Source organism: Syzygium oleosum, unplaced genomic scaffold (assembly GCF_021117445.2).
Source record: "Syzygium oleosum isolate NSW1041296 unplaced genomic scaffold, Sole_v2.1 Sole_v2.10, whole genome shotgun sequence".
Classification (NCBI taxonomy): Eukaryota; Viridiplantae; Streptophyta; class Magnoliopsida; order Myrtales; family Myrtaceae; genus Syzygium; species Syzygium oleosum.
In genome coordinates this window covers 5,311,545-5,336,219 of record NW_026607494.1, presented here as the reverse complement: position 1 = coordinate 5,336,219, position 24,675 = coordinate 5,311,545, and the positions used below count along the sequence as shown (strand labels likewise).

Here is a 24,675-nt window from a genome sequence, read left to right as displayed (position 1 = left end):
TGCTTAGAAATTATTTTCGGGCACGGAATCAAAAAGAATCATTTCTGAACAAAAATTATTTCCGGGAACAGAATGGTTGCTAAACGCACCCTTAGAGTATACTCTAATTGTGTGCAGATTGCAGGAATGATTCTCTGAAACAGCTTCCAACTAACACTTTGAAGATTAAAGGCCTGTATAAACAGATCAAAAGTAGCTTTGAAGGTGGCCGGAAATTTCAAACTTGCCTTCTCACTATGTCCCATTATACACTCTAGCTTTCACTTGTGCATATTTGTCTTCAGATGGTAATTCTGCATGAGGGCTAAATTCTTGAAATCTGGGAGGAGAGGGGATTGTAGGGTTGTAAGAGTTGCTTGTGCTTGTAGAATCGTCTTCTGAGTTTCTTGTAGTAGGAGTACGCATCTACAAACTGTAAAATCTCGGTGATTACTTAGTGAATTCGAGCCTTGTTCGTGGCTGTTAGAGTTGAGAGAGTAAAGTGTGCCAAGTGGAAGGCCGAACTACTATAAATCCGTCTTATAATATCTTCTATCTCTTTAACTCTTTGAATATATGTTTGATAGAGTTACTACACTCGCATAACAAATCTCCTTATACAAAAGCACATCTTTCACTAAAGAGTTTTAATTTTCTTAAAACAACCAATCACCATTTCTTAGTTGTTATTTTAGCCATTTCAATTGGTATCGGAGCATGTGACTTGAATTTTTCAAGTGCTATATTTCAAGAGCAAGAACATTATGGCTCGCATCATAGGAGATACGGGCAAAATGAATGGGATGAATAGTGGGTGGATGAGGAAACACAACTTATAATATCAACTCCACAAAATCACGATCCTTAAACGATCTCTGTCTTATGAGCCCAATTCCTCCAAACACATATTATAAGATGTGTTTGGGAATATTATAAGGTGGCTTTGGAGGAAATTCGTGTTGGTCTTGTGGTTTATTTGTCTGAGACTCAGGGTAGGGAATAATATTTTAAGGCGTGAGGAAATTTTTCTGAGAGTCAGGGGTGGAAATGTACATACCCTTTTACATTATAGAACATAAGCCAATGTATTTATTCAGTGGGTTAGCTTTGCAATCCAATGTATCTAACTTGTCTTGCAGTTCTTAGGCTATAGGGAGTGAACCCACTTGCCCTTGGGTCTTAAGCCAAAAAGAGAATTCTCGCATATATTTTGAGTTGTCCGATTATCAGAGAGTCTGGCCCAGCAATTCCTTCCAAACGCATCCATAAAGTAGAATGGAACGAGGCGACCAATAGGGAGGGGTAGCTGGTTTTTAGAGAGGCGAAGTTGGTGGAAAGAATATCCAAACAGCAGAATGGAACGTGCACTCTCGATCGGACTGCACGCAGAGGAGGGTTTGCGGAGGGAGAATCTCTAGGAGGACCCCACCAACCCACCAAAAGGGGTGCTTTTTGTCAAAGGGGGAGCTCCATGCTTTCCGAGTCACTTTCGTAATTCAATCTCCTTGCGGAAAACACAAAGGAGAAGTTGAGGTCGAGGATTGCTGGTGGGTACCGCCCTTTGTCATTGCGCTATGGATTGGATTGATTACGTGCAGACTGTTTGAGGACAGTGATTGAGAATCGTGATGATTTGCTTTGCCCGCATTTCCAATTTGTCTAAGGAAACGGCTTGATGTTCTCGGGTCACTTTTGGAGTATCAATCTCCAGCAGACAGGAGGTATGATGCCGAGATTTACACGTGATTGTTGAACTAGATTACACACCGAGCTTCTCTTAGCTGAAAGTAATTTATTTGAGAGGAGGGGTAGACTTGCCGACATTGCTTTACAAAGTCGATTTATTAAGAAATGTATCAGATTCTCGATAAAAAAAAAAAAACAATGTATCACTTGATAAATCAATTTTTGTAAACCAAACTTATAAGTTTAGCATTTTCCTTCGGACAAACAAGTTAAAGATAAGTTAAAATCTATTTAATTTCGGATAGCCCCTTCATTAAGAATACTTCATGTAGCAATGTACTTAGTAATGTAATGACTCGATAACAAGGGAACCTCTCTCTCTCTCTCTCTCTCTCTCTCATCGTATATGGAAACGTTGTCGTCATAGATAACAACGTCCTCGACAGCATCCATGCTAGAGATAGGGGACGTGCACCATGAGTCTGAAGACGAAGATGCAGGGATTGACAATAGTAGTGCGAGATTTGGAGAGGAAGAGACTGTTAATTTTCATTTGTTTGGTATTTTGGGGAAAGACAAAGTGGTTTTCTTTTTACTAGAAGGAGTGGTTATTTTTGTCCAATCTAAACTTGTTGTTTTCAGTTCATAGAGAACATTTTCCGTAGATCGATTAGTTTTCTGTCATCTAAACATTGAAAAGTCGGAATATAATTTTCAGGAAACAATTTTCCTTCAAACAAACGGATCCTTATTAAGTGAAATTGGATAAATCACTTTATTTTACCCAATAGCTAATATACTATAAAATTCCCTTCTCTCGACCTCAGTTAAGGTTTCGACATCTGTCGTGGTTAACACTCTCACAATGCTTTTTTCGATGCAACATTCTTTGAATAGATCCTAAGACATTCATTTTAGAATCACAATACTTGTAGTTTTTATTTTAATATGTCCTTATGATCATATATCCAGTGAAAATATTGACTAAATAGCAAAACTGATCTGTAAGATGGGTTGACCTTATGTTGTGGGTGTCAATCCTTTTAATGGTGGAATGCATGTATGCATGATGAGAACAACTAAAATCATGATGTATGTTCATGAATTATGTCATGGTAGATTGGATTAAAATGTTTTATTTCCTCTGGCGATGTAATGCATCGGCTAGATGTATCTAGAGCAGATGGCACGATGATTGTAATGCGGAATGTACACATGACATAACAAATATGTATGAAACATCAAGTGACATGAAACAAATACGATGCGTCAAGATGCTATGGCACTAATGCTATGGCACATATAGTGAAGTGGAATGACAGCATCGCATGACAATGTGCTATGTAAATTGTTTTGTTGTGGCCCAAAAGAAAAGTTAGCTAGAAGAGAAATGTTACCCATTAATCAGGTAGAAAAAGAATAAATAATCTGATCCATTAGATTCTTAAGATATTTCATAGTTTAAAATTTGGGCGGCACTATTTTCACACCCTTTTGACTAAAAACACACCTTTTTGAGGTAACTGATTAATATACCATTGTAACAGTAGATTTGGTCAAACATTAATTTACGAGACCTTTTCCTCTAATTCCTAATTTATGAGTAACAATTTTTCTATTTTTCTATTTTAAACTATTTTATGATGTTGCCTTTTTTGTTTTTGTTTTTGTTTTTTTTTTCATATGGGAAGAAGTAAACTTATACTTTTTCTCTGAAATGAAAAAAAAATCGATAAAAATATGATAAGGGTTAATTTGTTACAAGCATGGTGAAAGTTAAACATGTTTATCTTCAAATCACAACTTTTTGCTATTCTACTTCTACCATGAAAATGTAATTAATATCTACTATAGATTCAACTCATAGAAAATAGATCAAAATTTTAAAAATTCTTAAAAGTATCCTCTGAAATAATGTGATGTGAGTTTGAAAGCGAAGAATGTTTAACTAAAGTTTCAGACCCATTCTGCAATTTAGATTAAAATGTGAAAACTCCAAACAAAAGCACAAAATAAGTGATCTTTAACTATAGAAACCTACAAATTTATTTCGGCAAAACACCCACAAAATCAAGACCACTTATATAATTAGATTGAAATTTAATTATAAAGGAGCCTAGAGAAGATCTGAGCAATTTTGCTATTTTTGTGAAGACGGTTTAGGGCACGTTTGGCAACCGGCCAAACAATAACTATTTATATTCTTTTGTTCCTAGAATCAGTTTTGGAACAGAAATCCGTTTGGTAAATTTTTTGTTCCTGGGCACAAATTTGCAAAAATTTGTTCCCAAAATCAGTTTTGGAACAGAATCAAAAAGCAAAAAAAAAACTGCTTCTTAATTCTGGGAACAAGAATCGGAAATGGAAAAGAAATTTTTTTTTTCTTTTTTTTCTTCTTCTTCCTAGCTTGTGGCCAGTTGTCGGCCGCCGGCCACCGGCGATCAACCACAGGCCAAGGCCGGCGAGGGTGAACCTCGCCCAGGCCGTCGAGGGCGGCCCTCGCCCAGGCCGCTAGCCGCCCTTGCCGGCCTTGGCCTGTGGCCGGTTGCCGGCACTGGCAACTTAGCCATGGCCAAGGAAGAGGAAGGGGAAGAGAAAAAAAGAAAGATATATTAAAATTTTTAAAATATTATTAAAATATTACTAATAAAAAGAAATTTTGTACCGTTACTAAACGCATTTTTGATCTTTTTCTATTCCAAGAATAGAAATTTTGGGCTGTTACCAAATGCTTTCAAATGCTTAGAAATTGTTCTCAGAAACGAAATAAAAAAAAATCATTTCTGAGCAGAATTAGTTTCTGGAAACAAAATGATTGTCAAATGCACCCTTAGAGAGTCATATGGACTGCAGATCCAGAAGGCTCTATTCATGGACGAACCCCACTTTGTCTTAAGACTGTACTCTGTGCATATTGTTGGTCTGATGGCTAGAGAAAATAGTCAACGGCTCATTTGACTTTGAAACAGCTTCCAATCGACACTTTGAAGATTGGCGGAAATTCAAAACTTGCATTCTCGCTCAGCCGCAACATACACTCTGGCTTTCACTTGTGCAAAAATGTTTGTTTTCAGATTGTAATTCCCTGTGATGGCTAAATTCTTGAAATCTGAAAAGAGAGGGGATTATAGGATAGTAAGAGGTGCTTGTATTTGTAGAATCGTCTTTGAGTTTTTCTTGTAACTGTAGCACCGTTTACAAACTGAAAAATCTCGAGAATTTCTTAGTGGATTCGAGCCTTGTTCGTGGTTGTTAGAGTTAGGAAGTGGAGTATGCCAAGTGGAAGGCCGAACTACTGTAAATCTGTTTTACAATATCTTCTATCTCTTTAACTTCACCTGCATAACTAATATCCTTCTACAAGAGGACATTCTCACGTCTTCCACTAAAGGTTTTGATTTTCTTAAAACAACCAATCACCCCTTCTTAGTTGTTGTTTTAACCATTTCAATTGGTATCAGAGTATATTTCAAGAACAAAAAGATCACTATTCTCACATCATAGGAGCATCCTTCAGTGAAGGACAATCCATTTCTAGACCACAAATGTTCGATCGATCTAACTATAACCACCAGAAATGGAGGATGAAAATCTCCACACAAAAGTTTTTATATCCCGGTCACGTTTCATTTAATGCTCTACCTGAGACTCTGGTGCTATATAGCACCAAAGTTCTTTATCCCGGTCATTTAGGGCCCGTTTGGTAACGTGCCAAATAGTGAAAATTTCTGTTCTTTTGTTCCCAGAAATAGTTTGGGAACAGAAATGCGTTTGGTAAATCTTTTGTTCCTTGGCACATTTTTGCAAAAATTTGTGCCGAGAAACAAGAAGTAAAAAAAAGTTGCTTCTTGTTTCTCGGCACAATTTTGAGAATCATTTTTTTCTTTTCTTATTTTTGTGTTGTTCTTCCTCATTTGGCCGGCCGCGGCGACAAGCCACGGCCCCAGGGCCGCGAGGCGTCATGGCCCTCGCCGGCCGCCGGCGGAGCGAGGGTCGCCCTCGCCGGCGAGGGCGAGGCTGGACCCTCGCCGCCAGGCGAGGCAACCTCGCCCGAGATCGAGCGAGGCCGAGCCTCGCCGTCCGTCCCGACGGCGAGGTCGGCGTCGCCCAGAGACGACGAGGGTCCAGCCCTCGCCCTCGCCGGCCCTGGGCTGTGGCCGGTCGCCGGCGACCGGCCATGGCCAAAGAGGAAAGTAGAAAGAAAAAAAAATTAAACAATTCAAAATATTATTAAAATATTATTTGGGAACAGAAATTTTGTGTAGTTACCAAACGCATTTCTGTTCTTTTCTACTCTAGGAATAGAAATTTTGGACAGTTTATCAAACGTCTTCAAATACTCAGAAATTGTTTCCGGGCACAGAATAAAAAAAAAATCATTTCTGTTCAGAAATAGTGCCCGGGCACAGAATGGTATTCATGCGCACCCTTAATGCTCTACGTGACATTCCCCGGCTCACCCTTTTTCCACGGGCTATTCTTGAAGAGTAGCAATTTTGGTATTTTGCTATTCTCTTTTTTTGTTTTTGGTCAGAAAATTTTTTGCTAGTCTTGTGACCGCAAGAATGGGAATGTAACATCCCTGGGCTCACCCCTTTTTGGACAGCCTAATTCCAAAAAAAAAAAATGCAAATTTTATTGAGTAATAATTTTAACCCGAATTTTTTTATCTCATAAAAAATCATCAATTTTAATTTAAATCCCAAATCTTGTCCGAATAATTTGAAAATTTTATATCACGGGAGCCAAATTTAAGACTCAAATAAAAATTGGTACTTTTTATTAAAATAAAAAAAATTCGAATCAAAATTATCATTCAAAATAAAATTTTTTCTTTTTTTTTTTAAATTAGCCCATTTTTTCGACCTGACGGATGCAGGTGAAAAAGGGCAAGGACTTTTGAAAAAAAAAAAGAAAAAAGAAAAGGGCAAAAAGGACGAGCCGAGGATGCAGCAAACCATCGAGAGGTCGACATGTGGCAATCCGAACCCATCTTCTGACTCCTCTCTCTCTCCCTTGCTCCGTTGCTTTTCCGTTTGTTGGACGTTATCTCTCTCTCTCTCTCCAAGTTCACGACTCCGCCGCGCGCTCTCTCTTCCTCTCTTCCAGATTGCAGGCTGGTTTTTAAGGAATCCCTCCTCCTCGATGAATTTAACCCCATTTTGTTGGCCCCCACAAACACATTCTATCCTGCCCTTATCTCCATCACCCAAACAAAATGACCGGATGTTTTCGAGTAACAAATGGTATTTTAATCTCCTTCCTTAATGAACAAAACGTATTGCTCAATACATCAATTTTTTATTGATCAATCTTAATAATGGAAAAACACCCCTTGCTTTGTCTTTTAAGAGTATACTCTAATTCTGCAGATTGCAGGTATGATTGCTAGAGAAGACGGTCAACGGCTCATTTGACTCCGGAAACAGCTCCCAACTAACGCCTTTGAAGATTGAAGGCCTATATAAGCAGATCAAAGGTAACTTCGAAGATGGCCGGAAATTCTGGACTTGCATTCTCAACATACGCTCTAGCCTTCGCTTGTGTGATGTTTGTCTTCAGATGGTAATTCTATGCGAGGGCTAAATTCTTGAGAGGGGATTTTAGAGTTGCACGAGGTGTTTGTGCCTTTAGAATCGTCTACTGAACATCGGAAAATTGTGTCATTTTCCTGGAAAATGGCTTATTGAAAACAAAAAACGTTACATTTTCCGGGAAACGAACGAAGCGTTAGGGAAAATAGTTTCCTTCTTGCTAGAAGAGGAAGTTGTTTTCCTCCGATCTAAGCTTGTTGTTTTCTTCCAATCTAAGCTTGTTCTTTTCACTCCATGAAAAACATTTTTCGTAAATCAATTAGTTTTCTATCATCCAAATATTGAAAAGTCGGAAAATAATTTTCAGGAAACAATATTTCTTCAAACAAATTGATCCTTAGTATGAGAAATTGGGTGCATCTCTTTATTATACCCAATAGCTAATATTCTGTAAAATTATCTTTTCTCGACTGTAGTAAAGGTTTCTGCATCTGTCGTGGTTAACACTCCCACAACGCTTTTTTCGATGCAACATCCTTTGAATAGATCCCAAGACATTCATTTTAGAATCATAATACTTGTAGTTTTTATTTTTAATACGTCCTTATGATCATATATCCAGTTGAAATATTGACAAAATATCAAAACTGATCTGTAAGACGGGTTGGCCTTATGTTGTGGGCGTCAATTTTTTAATGGTGGAATGCATGTACGTATGCATGGTGAAAAACAACTAAAATCATGATGTATGCTCATGAATTATGTCATGCTAGGTTGGATCTGAGTGTTTTATTTCATTGCCAATCATGCATTTAATAGATCCCAAGGGCAAGTGTCGGAAAAGTCTTAAACCTATTACATTTGTACAAATTTAGTCCAAAACCTTTTTTTTTTGTACCAATTTAGTCCTAAACCTTTTGAACTAGTGCCAATTCAGTCATTTCGGCTAATTTTGGCAGGATTTTACTGACGTGAACGTTGGCTGGCCTACATGGCACGGCCGGCACTGATATCGATAATTTTTAATAATATTTTTTTTTCAAGTTTTTAATTATTTTTTCTTCTTTTTTTCTGTCTTCCTCCCTCCCTCCCTTTGCCGGTGACCGACCACCGGCCATGGCCAGGTGGGCTGCCCTCCCTTGGGCGAGGGTCGCCGTCCCCCGGCTAGGCGAGGGCGAGCCCCGGCGAGGCCACCGTGGCCTAGGCGAGGGCTAGTCTCGCCAGATTTAGCGAGGGGAGCCTTGGCTAGGGCTTGCCCTCGCGCAGGCGAGAGTTGGCCTCGCCCGGCCATGGCCGGTCACCGGCAAAGGGAGGAAGAAAGGAAGAAAGAAAAATAATAAAAAAATATTAAAATATTAAAATATTATTAAAAGTTGTGTACGTCATCGCTGGAAGTGCCAATTAGGCCGGCCGGCATGTCAGTAATTTCCGGCCAAAATTAGCCGGAAGGACTAAATTAGCACTAGAAAAAAAAGATTTATGACTAAATTGACAAAAAAAAAGGTTTATGACTAAATTGGTATCAATACAATAGGTTTATGACTTTTTTGACACTTTTCCCATAGATTCCGAGACGGGGCCAAGATTCCTAGATGAGCTTCCCTTAGTGAAAAAGTAATTTAAGAGAGCGTCTTCGTAGACTCGCTGCGATTGTTTTACACAATTGATATAATTGAGTAATAAGTTTAGTGTTTTAATGAACAAAGCGTATTGCTGAATAAATCAATTTTAACAGACCAATCTTAATAAGTTTAGTATTTTCCTCCAAACAAACAAGTTAGAGATAAGTCGAAGTCCTTTCAAATTTGAGATAGCCACTCCATTAAGAATATCGATCGAAAGGGCACTTCTCTCTCTTTCTCCATGCGCCTCGCTTGCGTCGCGGTCTCGAACCCCCCTCCCCCGCAGTCTCCTTCTTCTATCTAAATGGAAGGTGAATTTATGAACTCGCAATGAATTATGAACGTTCGCTATAAATATCATCGGACTGCTTTATGTGTAAAATGATGAAGTGTGGAAAGGCATAACGAAAAGTAAGGAAGATTACGTGCAGGCTGTCGGATTCCTCCGCGAATTGCTTAATCAGGCATTCTATACACGAGAAACGGGATGGGCGAGGGAGCCACCTACACATTGACTTGAAACGGCGAGAGTCATCGTAGACTTGCTGAGATTGCTTTTATAGAATCGACTTATTAAAGTGATATATCAGATTTTCAAGCTCTGGAACCCCAGAAGAAGATCCGGCAGTTTTTCCCATTTTTGTGAGGGCAATTCAGAGAGTCATACAAACTATACAGAAGCAAAAGGCTCCATTAATGGAAAACACCCTGCTTTGTCTTTCAGGGTATACTCTAATTGTGCATATTGCAGGTATGATTGCTAGAGATAGAGAAGATGGTCAACGGCTCATTTGACTCTGAAACGGCTTCCAACTTACGCTTTGAAAATTAAAGGCCTACATAAACAGATCAAAGGTAACTTCGAAGATGGCCGGAAATTCCGAACTTGCATTCTCACAATGTCGCAACATACGCTCTTGTTTTCGCTTGTGCAATGTTTGTATTCAGATTGTAACTCTATGCGAGGGCTAAATTCTAGAAATCTGGGAAGAGAGGGGATTGTAGGGTTGTAAGAGGTGCTCGTGCCTTTAGAATCGTCTTTTGAGCTTCTTGTAGGGGGGAGCACTGTGTACAAACCGTAAAATCTCGGCGATTACTCAATTTTTACAGACAAATTTTAATAATTTTAGTATATAAGTCGAAATCATTCAAATTTCCGAGAGCTGCTCCATTAGGAATATGCCATTTGGACAATCCAAAAAGTATCTTCTCTCTCTTTCTCCATGCACTAGCTCATGTCGCAGGCTCAAAGGTAGAGTGAATTTATGATGAACTTGAATTTATGATTCTGTCCCAACTGTCACTTTCGTTCGGATCAAAATACTTTAAAATTTCCCCGTTAGGGGTGAGCGGTTTCAGGTTCCAGGTTTCTTATAAATTTCACCTGGAACCTATCCATGGGAACAAATTTCTCATTTTTTGGAATCTGGAATCTACCCTACATACTTTGGAACCTGAAACCTATCGTGTCACAGGTTTCAAGGTCGGTTTCAGGGTCTACCCAGGTTCCACCTATATTATTAATTGAGCAATTGTAGTGAATCATCACCTTTAATGACCATCACTTACTGCTATGATTCACTGACCACAACTTATATTTAGAGACACGAAGAATATGAAACATTAAAGAGTCATAAAATGAAAGCTCGGACTAATAGTTCTGGCATTATCTAACGACATGGAAAACCGCAGAATCACGCAAAGACATAGATAAAAAAAAAACAAAAAACTTGTTTAAGGTTTCAAGTTCCCAGTTCTAGGTTCCAGGTTCCTCCTACCTTAAATCTGGAGCCTACCCGTCTAAACAAATTCTCTAATTTTTGGAACCTGAAACCTATCATGCATACCTTAGAACTTGGAACCGACAGGTTCTCACAGATCAGGTTCTCAGATTTTAAGTTCTACCTTAGAACCATGCTCATCCCTACCCCCCATAATCGACTCGGGAGCCACCATGGGAGCTTCATATGACCATATCAAAAAAAGAAAAGTCTCCCCCCAAATAACACAACCCCCCAAAATCACGCAATAAATAAGAGCTCGTGATGGTACCATGCAAGGTGAGATCAACATGCACTCGAGCCTTCGCTTGTGCAATTTTTGTCTTCAGATGGCGGTAATTCTATGCGAGGGCTAACTTCTTGAAATCTAGGAATAGAGGGGATTGTAGGGTTGTAAGAGATGCTCTAGCCTTCAAAATCCTCTATCAAGCTTTTTGTTGGGGAAGCACCGTCCGCAAACCGTTAAAATCTCAGGGATTACTAAATAGATTCGAGTCTTGTTCACGGCAGTTAGAATTGAGAGAGTAATTAAAGTGTGCCAAGTAAAAGGCCGAATCAATATGAATCCGTCTTACAATATCTTCTGTCTCTTTTAACTCTTTTAATATATGTTTGATAGTAGTTACTACACTTGCATAACTACTCTCCTTACACAAAAGCACATATTTCATTAAAAGAGTTTTAATTTTCTTAAAACAATCAATCACCCTTTCTTAGTTGTTGTTTTAGCCATTTTAATTGGTATCGGAGCATGTCAATTGAAATTTTTGAAGTGCTATATTTCAAGAGCAAGAAGATCATTATGGCTTGCATCATAGGAGATGCGAGCAAAATAAATAGGATGAATAGTGGATGTAGAAACCCACCTCATAATATGAACTCCACAAAATCACGATCCTTAAACGATCTCTGTCTGGAAAGCTCAATTCCTCCAAACACATTTTAAGGTGTGTTTGGAGGAAATTGGTGGGTTGGTGGCTTATATGTCTGAGAGCGAGATGACCTGGGAATATTTTAAGCTCTTCGAGTTACTAGAGGAGGATGAGAGGCTGAGAACGTGAAAGTCCCGTGCGTTGTGTATCTCAAATGAGGAATCAAAGAAAATGACCGCTTTGAAATTATCCCAATAGTAGGAATTTAACTTTGGCAAGGCACTTTAATATGACAAAGACTGGAGTTAACCAACAGCTGAACAGGGTCTCGACCATGAAGCCATTTTCCAAAAGTGCTTGACAGAGCACGGTGCCTGTCGCACATGGAATCCAGTCCGCCATGTTCAAAGACCGAGATAGATGCCAGAAGCACGCACCCCATATAATCCCAAGGGTCTTCTTTAAGGGCTTAGCAATATGTCGCGGAGCTTGATAACAAGGTGCGAGAAGGACCACCCTAATTAGAACGAACCGTCGGTGTCGTGTTATTCCTTTCTGAACGCGTTCGTTTTGATACTTAATGCTATCGCTGGTGGTCATGGGCCATGGCACTCCCACGTGAGAGCTGTCCTCTTCCTATAGGTCCAACGCGGCAGCCGGGGTGCACTCCCGTTTATAATGCAGACCTGAACGAGCGGCTACAACGCATGTGATGAACTCACCCTGAAGCCGAGTGGGGTGGTCCAATTGTGGGGATATTGACTGAGTCGTAACAAATGAAGTAAACAGCTGTTGATTTCCTTTCCCTACCATCCTTTCGTCGGGAAAATTGAAAAGGAAGATAGGACCACGGGGAGCACAAGGTATGTAATTGGAAACTGTCGGCTTTGAAATTTGAGTAGAGGTATGATTGTCATTGATTAGATCCCGAGAGACGGGGCCAAGATTCACAGACGAGCTTCACTTTAGCTAAACGTAATTTAAGCGAGAGTCTTCATAGATTTGTTGAGATCGTTTTACACGGTTCATTTATTAGGTGATATTTTATAATGTTACTGAAAAAAAAACGTATTACATAGTAAATCGATTTTTACAAATCGGTCTTTGATAAGTTTAGTATCTTCCCTCGGAAAAACAACTTTTTTTTTTTGACGGAGTCGGACAAACAAGTTAGAGATAAGTCGAACTCTATTCAATTTTAGATGGCCTTTCATTAAAAATACATCACGCGGCGATGCACTTAGCAATAGAATGACTCGATGAGAAGGGAACCCCTCTCTCTCTCTCTCTCTCTACACTCAGCCTAGTCCGTCTACATGTCGCAATCATGTCGCGGTCACCACCATCGCCGTCGCCTCTCTCTCTCTCTCTCTCCACAAGATTGGTTTCGTATACAAGGATGTCCTATATGCTTCCTTCCCCCCGCACCCTTATACCCATTTCTTGACGACTCGATCCTCACTCTTTGAAATCCCAATCTCAACAAGAAAGGCCGTGGTGTCACAGCCCAGAGAAATGGAACGCTCTCGAGAGTTTCTGGACGAAGGACCATGACTAATTCATGAACGAGCAAGCGGACCTTGAGGATTTTAAGTCTTGGGGTTTTTTTGTATGTTCTAGGATACTTCTGGGGGCGAGTGATACTGTAATTGTACACTCTCGAAATAAATAAGGGTAGTTGGTAGATGAGGGGATACGATCTCCACCGTTAGATCGAGAAGGGATTTACGGATACGATCAAGCTTGTACTTGTATATAAAGGGATTTCTCTCCCTCATTTGTACATCTCATTCTCAAGTGAAATACAATCCAGAGCTTTTATCTCTAGAGTTTCTTTCTTTAAGATCCTTGTGAATGAGCGTGGAAAGACTGACTTGAGAAGAAATTTCTAAGATCGTACGGATAGGGAAACGCTACATTGACTGACCTGTAACAGTGGGGCTAGGGTTTGCACTTAAAAGCAAACCAATCGACATTTGCTCATGATATTTAGTTTTCATGGGCTTGAGCTGACGTACGATGTCGAGTTTAGTTAATTTATAATATAGTATCAGAAATTATGCATATCTCTTCATCTCACCCAATTACTGGTATCCGTAAAATTTCTTTTTTCCGTACCCTTGTAAAAGGTTTCTACGTCTGCACGGTTACCACTCTCACGACGCTTTTTTGAAGCAACGTTCATTAAATAATGCGTGAGACTAAATAGTGCTCACATATGTGAAGGATCCCCGTCATGTGAACTGGTCAGAGTGCTCGAAAGCCGATGGAGACATCCCCGCCCGCTTTATTTGACAAAAATTGAAGTTCATCGAACGACCTGTCACTTGACACATGATTTGACAAATCATCAAATCGACATACAATAATTGGAGTATGATTTGTTGCGGAGAAGACGAATAGAAGCAGGCCACCATTACAGGAGTTAAAACCGCTAATATTATCATTCGATATTCACTCTGTCTTGCCGAAAAGATGACGAAATATCTGTCAAGAATGGCGGATAGACCGAGGTCCCGGGCACCAGCACCCCCCTCAATGGGCACGGACATTGGGTTCTCGGGCTCAGCTTTTGTGGATCCTGGATCAATACTCGTGTTTGTGCCTGGAAGGCGAGGATCCGAACCAAGGACCTTGGTACCCATGCCCGTGCCAGTGCCCGTGCCCGGTTCTCTGATTTCCCATGCATAAGCCAGTGCTGCTCGAATAATGTGTGTGTCTATTTTTGAAAATCAAATCAAGTTTTCCCTACTAAACGACGGAAAATATTTTCCAGTTCATTTTCAAGTTTCAGTCAAATTCGAAAAAAAAATATCGTTTTCTTGAAAAATGATTTCGTGGAAAGCATTTTTCGCAAAACATACCGAAACTTAATGAAATGTGCAATTTGGATCTATCTTTTACATAGTCCATAGTTACTCCACATTCATCTTCGATATGTATTGTACATGATGCACACCAAAGGCAAAACTCCTTCATAAACACACGAAGCATTTGTTATATTTTATCTTTATTTTTGGCTACGAGAGCATTTGTCATGGCCCTTTAACAAGTCGCACAATTATCTTCAGTAATGACACACGAAGCATTTACTATGAAGTATTAGAGGAGATTGATTTCTTCGGTCATGACGCTAATCAAACAGAGTGCAGATTTCTCTCTCCCGTCTTGCTCTGTTATCATCATTTAACAAAGTGGTGCAAAGATTCAAAACCCTTTCATTGAATCACGAGAATATATGCAATCAGAGAGCGTTGCAAGCATATGTTGCGGGTTTAATCAAAGATATTTTAAGATACAATTGACAAAATTGCAAAAGCCGACCGACCACATTTCTATGACCCCCTTTTTCCTAACAGACCCAACCGAGCACCGGCACAGTCATATCGGGCTGTATTGTGCCTGGGCCGGCACGGCTCGCTGGCCATGGCTAAGTTGTACATCAATCTCAAAAGGACCAGACTATAGTGCACTTGTATTCTACATAGAGAAAATTTCCTTCCTTTTATCATAACATTGATATGAGCCTTATGAGGTCACAAATAAGATACTTGATTAGTATCAACATATTACATAAGGTCTTATTCGGTTGAGATCGAGCGCATTAGACAAGTGTTGCAAGTGGTGATCAAATGCCTAATTGGGTGTTCGAAATATTTATAAGAGAGAGTCTTGCATGGATTCGATCTATTATAAATCAGGTGATTTCAGCGATTGGATAAAATGAATCCACATGGGAGCTACAACAATCCAACGGATGGGATTCATTTGATTCATCTCACACTGGATTGGTCAACCGGTACGAAACTAGCTCTATTGCTTTGGAGAGCTCGAGCTTTTAAGCTCAACTCCTAATCACTCATTGCTCTCAAAAGGACAGAAAAGTGTTGAACAGCAGTGGCATTTACGAACATAACAAAGGTCCCTTGTCCGTCCACACCTTCGGCTTAATAAACACCAATCCTCCGCACCAACACTCTCAGCATCCCCAGCAACCAACTTGTTTTTCGATTTCTCCTTTTCCTATTCAACGGTGGGGGCACACTGCATTGCACTCCCTGATTGGAGGGCGCGTGGGGCCGTTCGTCATTTTGTCAAAGATTCCCAGATGAGCTTCACTTAGCCAGGAAGTAATTTAAGCGAGCGTCTTCAGAGACTCGCTCGCTGCTGCAATTGTTTTACACAGTCGATTTAATTAAGTAATAAGTATGGTATTTTCCTCCACACAAACAAGTTGGAGATAAATCGAAATCCATTCAAATTTCAAATAAGCCGCTCCATTAAGAAGAATACATCATATGGCATGACTTGATCAAAAGGGAAGTTCTCTCTCTCGTTCTCCACCCAGCCTAGTTCGTCCGCGGGTCGCGAAATCATGTCGTTGCGTGCGCACGTAAATGAAAAGCGTTTTGCTATCCATAGACGACAACACCATCGGACTGCTCCTATGTCGAAAAAAAAATGATTTAAGTGTGGAAAGGCGGAAAAAAGATGGAAAAATATATGCGAATATTATATTATATATAATAATCATATTTGGAAAAGTAAAGAAGATTTACGTGCCGCTTTGTCTTTTAAGAGTATACTCAAATTGTCTTAAGGTGATATATTATAATGGGTTTGTGGCTTGTTTGACTGAGCATCAAATGTTTTAATTCGGAGGCCACGTAACTCGGCTTGTGTTCCCGGCGCAATCGTTCGGAGGACTTGTCGTACTGATTAAGTTTTGTATAGTGAGATTTTGTATGACGCCGATTCAAACCAAGTTTTTACGAGGAATGCTAGTTTATAATTACCAGCTATGCGTTGATTACTATGGATTAGTCGAGTGGTTCAAGCAAGGATACACTCAGAGGCAAGTAAAGCTTCGGATGGATGAATGAAACTATACTCGTCTGGATACAGATTGGGTTTCTTTTGTTCCTTCCTTGCAGATGTTTTAAGAGGAGGTCAAGCAGATCGTATATTAAACCACGAGTACAAGCATGACTCAGCACAGCCCTTGCAATAGCTGATTTGTTATCTCGAGTCTCAAGGGAGCTGATACGAACTCAAAAATTACAGTTTTGCACTGCAGTACATCAAGTCACAGGGTATCTTGCGCTCCCCAAACTGTCGTACTCATTCAAACTCAGCACTCAGTGCTGCAACCAATATATTTTATAGATGAGATGTTCATACATGGACGAGCTAGTTTTAAGATCTCCATATCATTAGCAGCCAATGCATTCCGCAGCAGATATCAGAAGTGCTTTCAAGTGAAACAGCAAGAAAGTTTCTTTCCAAGGGACAGTACCCATAAAAATGAAATTGAAAGCACGACATTGATGCACAAAAGGTAAACTTACATTTTCAATCCTCTTACATACCCAAAACATTTTCTACAAGAGAGAGAGAGACAGAGAGAAAGTACAAGGACAGCTAAAATACCCCAAAGAGTATGACTCCAAACACTCCATAGAGAAACTCAATTATTGGATAAAAGACAGGAATACACCCTGATGCGTAGGAAAAATCGATTGACGAGGGAAGTTACTCAAACTTTTCTTTTTTAGCGTGGGCAAGTTGGGTGCGGAGGAGCTCAGCAGCAGCAATGAAGTTCTTGAGCGCAAGCTTGACCCCAGTGTGTTTACAAGTCTTGAGTACAAAGTCAGGGTTAAACCACAATATGTTTGTTGCAAGCATCTTGATGGTTCTGTGAGCAATCTCTTCAGCCAATGGTATTATGAGAGAGTGGGTTTCATAGACTCCGGACACAATCCCACCACCAAACTCGACTCCCTTGCGGAAAACTGAGTGGAGCTTCTCATCAGAGCGAGAGTTCTCCATTGTGATGACATCGGCATCCATGTCGATGAATGAGGGGATGATGTTGCAGAAGTGGGAGTAGCACATGTGAGTGTGGATCTGCCGATCGATAACAGCCACCAAGTGAAATCAGTATACATGGGAAACGGATCTTCCCACATAAAAAAAAGGGGCAAAAGTAAGAAAAAAAAAGAATGGAGCAATGAAGGAACCTGAGTAGTATCCCTGACACCACAGTTAGTGATTCTAAAAGAGTGGACAGCCCAATCCAAGTAGATAGATTGCTCACACTTTCTCAGTGGCAGACCCTCTCCCAAAGCTGCCTCATCAATCTGAATAACATTAATCCCTGCCTCCTCAAGAACCTCGACTTCGTCCTTAATGGCCAAGGCAATTTGATAGCAAGTTTCGAACCTGTGAAATATAAAAACTATTATTTGAGTCCCAAAAGGAGAAATAAAAATCAGTTTTTTTCATTGATCGCATGAACACATGAAGTTCACGTTCTTCTATACCTGGGTTGGTCATTTCGGACAAAGGACCAGTTCAGAATGGTGACAGGGCCTGTAAGCATTCCCTTCATCGGGCGAGCAGTCATGCTCTGGGCCATGGTGGACCAGAAGACAGTCATTGGCTTGGGACGGCTCACATCACCATAGATGATGGGTGGTTTCACACAATGAGATCCATAAGATTGCACCCACCCGTTAACGGTGAAAGCAAAACCCAAAAACTGCTCCCCAAAGTATTCAATTATATCGTTCCTCTGCATTGGATACATCCAGATCAAGATGTTAAAGAAAGAAAACACAGTCCATAAGATGCTACCAATTATCCGACATAATCTGTCTTAATTACAAAACCAGATTTAAAGACTGTCTTACCTCAAACTCCCCATGAACCAAGACATCTATGTCAAGCTCCTCTTGAAGCTTGACAACTTTGTTAATTTCCTCCTTGACGGCCTCAACGTATTCTTCCTCAGAGATCCTATACAATCCGAGGACCAATGAGGGTCATAACGAAAAGGATAACAGCCCCGTGTCATATCCATCATTGTTTAATTAGAAAAGAAAGATCTAGTTTACTCACTTTTTGTCCTTGAACTCACGACGCAATCTTCTGAGTTCCATGGTCTGAGGGAAGGAGCCAATGGTGGTTGTTGGGATGACTGGCAAATTAAGCTTCCTTTGCTGAGCATTAAGTCTAGCACTCACAGTTGAGGCACGGCGATGATCAGAGCCCCTCAAAGCAGCAGTCTGAGAGAAATGAGAATATCAAGAGTTCAAGACACCAGGAATATCATTTTAATTGGTATTTTTGAAACGCATAAAAGATGAAGGGTAACTAAGCAGAGGAACATACAGCCTTTTGGACAGCTTCGTTTGTGACCCTTGGAGAGGACTTTCTTGAGGCCTGAGCAGCAGCATTAGCTGAGAAGAATGCCTGAAAACAGAGCCATCGGCGATAAGCATTGAAATCCCCTCTCACAACATTAGTAATCAATACTTTGGAAATTGAACATTATGCTTGACAAACACCCTAAATGTGCTAGTTAAACAGGCCTAGTTTAAATTAAGAACTCTTCATCCTAGTGACTGTATTTACCCAGTTGTTGCCATATGTATGTAGCTCTGTACAGCCAGTAAGTAAAGAGACCCACCACATTGGTTTCTGCCGATGGCTATTCGGAATAGAGTACAAGCAACTAATTCTAGAAAATAAGCTAACAATATGGATTACCACCACTGTTAATACTACCTGGTAGCAACAATGATAATGCGGGCATACTGTGCTGCTTTTCAGCATCATCTTTAACAAAAAGATAACAAACCGTACCTCATCCTTCTGTCCAGCCAATGCCTTGGCCAAGGCATTGACTTCAACGACCTTCTGAGCAGCAAATGCAAGCCATGACTTGATTTCCTCATCCAATTCAGTCTCATTATCTAGGTCAACAGGAGTGTGCAACAGAGAGCAAGAGGTGGAGACCACAAGTTTGTCTGCAGATAAATAAGGAATTTCAGATATCAACTTAAGGATACGTAACATGCAGATCTTTAACACACGCTGTGCTGAAAAGCATATGCAGAAAGTAGTACCTTTTCCCACAATGCTCTCGAGAGCATGGAGGGTGCTGAGCGATCCAGCAAGATCATTGGCCCAGATGTTCCTCCCATCAACTACTCCAGCAAAGAGATACTTGCCTGTGGGGAAACCACCCTTGATTAAATCAAGGGTCTTGGTCCCACGGACCAAATCAAATCCAAATCCAGTGACACCCTTCAAGCAAGCAAGCACCTTATATGCCTCGGCAGGAACATCAGCAAAATAGGTTTCGACAACAACATTCACGCCAGATAGACATGATTCTAGTTCCGAGTATGCTTCGGTGAATGCTTGCAGTTGGTGAGAATCAAGATCCGTCACTAGGGTGGGCTCATCAAACTGAACCCATGAAGCGCCAGCTGCCTTAAGTTCGGACACAACTTCCCTGAATGATTTATCATTGGTCAGAAAATGTGTTCAAAATATGAGCAAATGTAAACTGCTAGAGAAGAGTTTAATATCTTACTTGTAGATGGGAAGTATTTTCCGGAGAAGGGACAGAGGGGAAAAGGTCTTCTCCACACCCTTCGCAGGCTTGGATAGCAGCAGATAGGACACCGGGCCAATAAGGACCGGAACAGTGTCTACTCCAAGCTGGAAATTAGCAAATAAAGTCAAGATCAGATAGCTCTAGGGAGAAGAACACTAGAAGTGCCACTCATTTTAGTATCAAAAATTTTCGTCTTCTCACTTAAGTGCCAAATCGGAAGAAAAACAATCACTTAAATGCGAACGACAAAAAATTCCGATCAAATTAATACGTGACTTTTATAATTAAAATTTTAATTTTAGTTGAAATTTTTTTTTTTAAATAAGTCTACGTGACATTTCTATGTGTACATTTAAATTTTTTAAATATGTTTTCTGATTTTTTTTCTTTTTTTCTTCTCTTTCTTCTTCTTCTACCTCGGGTCACCGGCCACGGCTAGCCGCCTGGCGTTGCCCGGACGAGGCCATCGTTGCCCGCCACAAGCGAGGCCCGGCCAACCCTCGCCTGGGCAAGGACGGGCGAGCACCGGCGAGGGTCGACCTCGCCTCGCCAGATCCAGCAAGGCCGGCCGTCGTCGTGGCCACGGCGGCCTCGCGGGGCGTCGCCTTCCCCCGGGCGACGGCCGCCTCGCTGGATCTGGCACTTCTGCTGTTCTTCACCCGATAGCTTTAAGTAATGCTAAGATTATGCAAAGGCACAAGGAAGACGAAAATGTATGAGCTGATAAAGATATTCGAAAAACAAACAAGTAACTACAAACAACGAAAGAGTCAGAATTTTGTCGTCGCTCGCTGTCGACGAGGACGAGCGCCGAGGGCGGGGGAGCTCGATCGAGATTGAAGGCTGGGCTTGGCCTCGGATCAGCCGCGATCGAGGTCTAGCGAGGCAAGCGGCGGCCTGAGCTGGTCAGCAGGAGCGTCGACGACCGTCGTTGGCCCCGGGTCGAGCGTTGCAGCGGCTGGGAGTTGGGAGAGGGGAGTGTCAGGGGATGGTCGGGCAGATCCGACGCTTTCGGCGGTTGCCATCGAGATCGGAGGTGGGTCGTGGGGTTGCCGGCGACGTCGCAGCCAAGGGACGGCGGAGGCGGCAGCGTCGTGACGGCGGCGGCTGGGAAAGTAGCGAGACAGAAAAGGAAGGGAGGAGAGAGCAAATCGCATTGGGAACATGAAATGGACTTTTTTGGAACATTTCTTAGACCAAGGACCTCAGCGTCCTCGAGCAAATCGCAGCCATCAAACTGCTCCTCCTTTGCCGCCGCCGACTCCCTCTTGCCCTCCGACCTCGAGCCCCGTCTCCGCAGGCTCAAATCGCCCCTCTCCAAACCCCAAACAACGCTCCACAATTCGAGCAATCGCAAGACGGAGTCGGCGTTTGAAGGAGGGACTCGGAGCTAAACTGGACGAGAAACCGGAGGATTGGCGGGGAACTGGGCGCGATTCTTCGGCTTACTATTCGTGGAATCGTCCGGCAACTTTCTCGCCGCCGAAGCGGAATCCGGACGAGAAATTGCCGTCGGAAGTCCACCACGACGTACGATCCACTCTCTTCACCGACGGATTCTTCTGATTCGTGGAGGAAGTCGAAATTGAAGTCGAAGGCATTATCGCCGTCGCCCCGAGAGGATAGGTCGCGAGGCGGAGAAGATCGCGCGGATGGCGAGGAGGATGATGATGAGCGGCTGCGCTTCGAGGATCGGCAGCGAAAACGAGAATAGAGGCGGAGATCATGCTGGCAAACATGCGTGAAACAAAGAAGAGTGGGGGGACAGTGGGACCCACCTTGAGTTTTTTCTTTTTTTTTTGGGTCGAATAGCTTGAGCTCGTTTTGCCATTTTCAAGTTTTGACGGTGTCGTCAGGCAAACGGAATTACTGAAAAGGGCCTCGTTCCAAAAAAAAAAAATATACGCACTAGAAGTCCTAAAACTTATCACAAAAATATCATCGAGTCCTAAAATTTATAAAAGTTGTAATCAAGTCCTAAAACTTGTCAAATTGATTCGATCGAGTCCTCAAGTTAACACCGTCTAATTTACTAACGGAAAATACTGACGATGTTAATATTAGGAGTCGATCGAATCAATTTGATAAATTTTAGAACTCGATTGCACCTTTTGCAAGTTTTAAGAGTCAATTGTACTTTTGTGACAAGTTTTAGGACTTCTAGTGCACATATCAAAAAAAAAATACTAACTCTATCTTGAGTGATAATTTTGGCCGAAATTTTTTTTTGTCTCAGAAAAAAATTATCAACTTTCACTTAAATTTGTCCGAATAATTTGAAAATTTCACATCACATGAGTTAGATTTGGGACTCGAGTAAAAATTGATATTTTTTATTGAGACAAAAAAAAATTCGGATCAGAATTGTTATTCAAAGTAAAGTTGATTTTTTTTTTTGGAATTGGCCTATTGAAAAAGTGAGATCCATAAAAAAAAAAAACATGCGGTTTGACCCGAAAAAGAGAACATGGTCAAAATATTGAAATAGGGGGTCCCTCTACTGAAGAAGGAGCGGAAAAAAGCAACCCAAAAAAAAAAAAAAAAAAAAACCAATAACCCGACGCGATCCGACCCGATTCGTTATCCTGTTTGGGTTGCATGCGGATCGGGTTTTGGATCAGGTCACATAAAACATAAACGCTTCATTTCTGGGTTGGGCTGAATAGAACCCAATCGACCGTGCAGCTGAGGGAGACAGCAAGAATGAAGAAATAATAAGAACCAGCGTTGAGCGTTTTACCTTCTTGGCCTCCTCGTACTCGGCGACGGCCTTGTGAGAAGCGTACGAGAAGTTGACATCAGGACCCAATTCAGGCACGATGTAGTGGCTGGACCAAAAAATGAGAGATGGATGGGGTTAAGTTAAACACCAAGACAAAAATGATTTATTGGCGCTCTTGTCTGAGAACCATATCACTTACTAGTTGGTGTCGAACCACTTGGCCATTTCCATAGCAGGGACGGAGGCGTTCCCTCTGGCCATCGACAAGTAGACATCGAATCCGATCTCGCCGCCGTCCCAACCATATCTGTCGGGAACAGCACCGAGCATGGCAGTGGTGTCGAGCACCTGATCAAAATATGAGAAGGTGTTGCTGGGAATGTACTTGATGCCGGCATCGGCCATCTGCTTCCAGATGGATGACATGAGATCAGCCCCAACTTTCTGCAAATCCTTGGCAGTGCTCCTTCCATCCCAGAACGATTCCAGGGCGAACTTGAGCTCCCTCTTGGGGCCCATGCGAGGATATCCAACGAGGTGGGACGCCATTTCTCTGGATCATCGAACAAACATTAACTACAGGTAAGTAACCTGGTGTGACTCACTCTGTTACCTAGTCTACAAAATGGAGGAATGCGAGCGATACAAGGATCCTACCTTCGTGGAGATTGAACCGGGGAACAGTGACGAGAGTGCGAGGGATAGAGAGACAATGAGGACTGAGGAGAGAGAACGGGGCGACGAAAAGGAAGTGCGGAGGATTGGTATGTATTTATAGAGCCGAAGGTGGTGTCGTGTTAGTTCGGATTCTGGGACGAATATTGATAAGAATAAGAAGAGATCGATCCGAGAAAAAATATAAAGCGTCAAGGACCCACCCCCTTGTAAAAAATGCTGTAAACACACACACATATATCACACATATATATCATGAAAGGACCCACACACAAAAGAAAAAAAGAAATCGTTTGGGGTGACGCACACATCGCAAACACAAGAAAAGATGAAATTGTATGGACACGCAAGAAAAGAAAATTCATATGGGGCCACACACATACTGAAAGGTTCCACAGACATAAGAAAATAAGAAATCGTATGGGGTCACACACACACATATATATATCGTGAAAGACCCACACACGCAAGAAAAGAAGAAATCATATGGGCCCACACACATGCTGAAAGGTTCCACAGACATAAGAAAATAAGAAATCGTATGGGGTCTCACACACATACAAGTGTATATATATATATATATATATATATCGTGAAAGACCCACACACGCAAGAAAAGAAGAAATCATACGAGGCCCATACATGCTGAAAGGTTGCACAGACATAAGAAAATAAGAAATCGTATGGGGTCACACACACACACACACACACACACACACACACATATATATATATATATATATATATATATATATATATATATATCGCGAAAGACCCGCACACACAAGAAAACAAGAAATCATATGAGGTCATACAAACGTTGAAAAGATACACACACATAAGAAAATAAGAAATCGTATGGGTTCTCACCCACGCACACACACATGCACAGATATATATATATATATTGTGAAAGACCCACACACACAAGAAAACAAGAAATCATATGACGTCATACACACGTTGAAAGGATCCACACACATAAGAAAATAAGAAATTGTATAGATACACATATATATATATATATATATATATATATATATATATATATATATATTGTGAAAGACCCACACACACAAGAAGAGAACAAATCGCATGGGGTCAAAAATGCTATAAAATCATGAACCTATCTACTGCGAAACCGGTTAAAAAATCGTATACTTGAACGATGCCCTCTATCGGCGATCGTTCGAGGGACTACTATTGTGATGTTTGTCACATGAAGAAGCTCAGCAAGCCTTGCAAGAAGTACACACTTTACTAATAAATAGAGGCATAGTATTAATGTTTTGCAGGCTTGGTTTTGCTCTCTACCTTCTCACAGGGGGATGGCAAGAAGAGAGGTCAACTGGAGTGGAAGCCAAACGAGGGGGCCGACTTCAAATGCTGGAATAGAT

The 24,675-nt window shown here is 41.2% G+C and overlaps 1 protein-coding gene and 1 long non-coding RNA gene across 3 annotated transcripts in view; one reads left to right on the top strand and one right to left on the bottom strand.

The window, feature by feature from the left end:
* LOC130139059 (uncharacterized) overlaps positions 1-24,675 on the top strand; it is a 42,949-nt gene that overhangs the window by 13,611 nt on the left and 4,663 nt on the right. Inside the window, exon 1 of one of the 2 annotated variants that reach the window (XR_008817311.1) lies at positions 12,613-12,630. The exons of the other annotated variant lie outside the window; for it this stretch is intronic. This is a non-coding gene — a long non-coding RNA (uncharacterized LOC130139059). Of the gene's footprint in view, positions 1-12,612; positions 12,631-24,675 lie in introns of those variants that run through there. 2 annotated transcript variants of the gene reach the window in all.
* On the bottom strand, positions 16,780-23,156 carry LOC115683293 (5-methyltetrahydropteroyltriglutamate--homocysteine methyltransferase-like). The gene is made up of 11 exons (XM_030607763.2): positions 22,803-23,156; positions 22,622-22,709; positions 19,858-19,985; positions 19,385-19,776; positions 19,122-19,285; positions 18,648-18,728; positions 18,375-18,541; positions 18,167-18,272; positions 17,798-18,048; positions 17,495-17,696; positions 16,780-17,381 (listed from the first exon to the last, which is right to left on the bottom strand). The coding sequence occupies exons 1-11, from the start codon at positions 23,150-23,152 to the stop codon at positions 17,007-17,009; spliced, it is 2,304 nt and encodes a 767-aa protein (XP_030463623.2). The 5' UTR covers positions 23,153-23,156; the 3' UTR covers positions 16,780-17,006.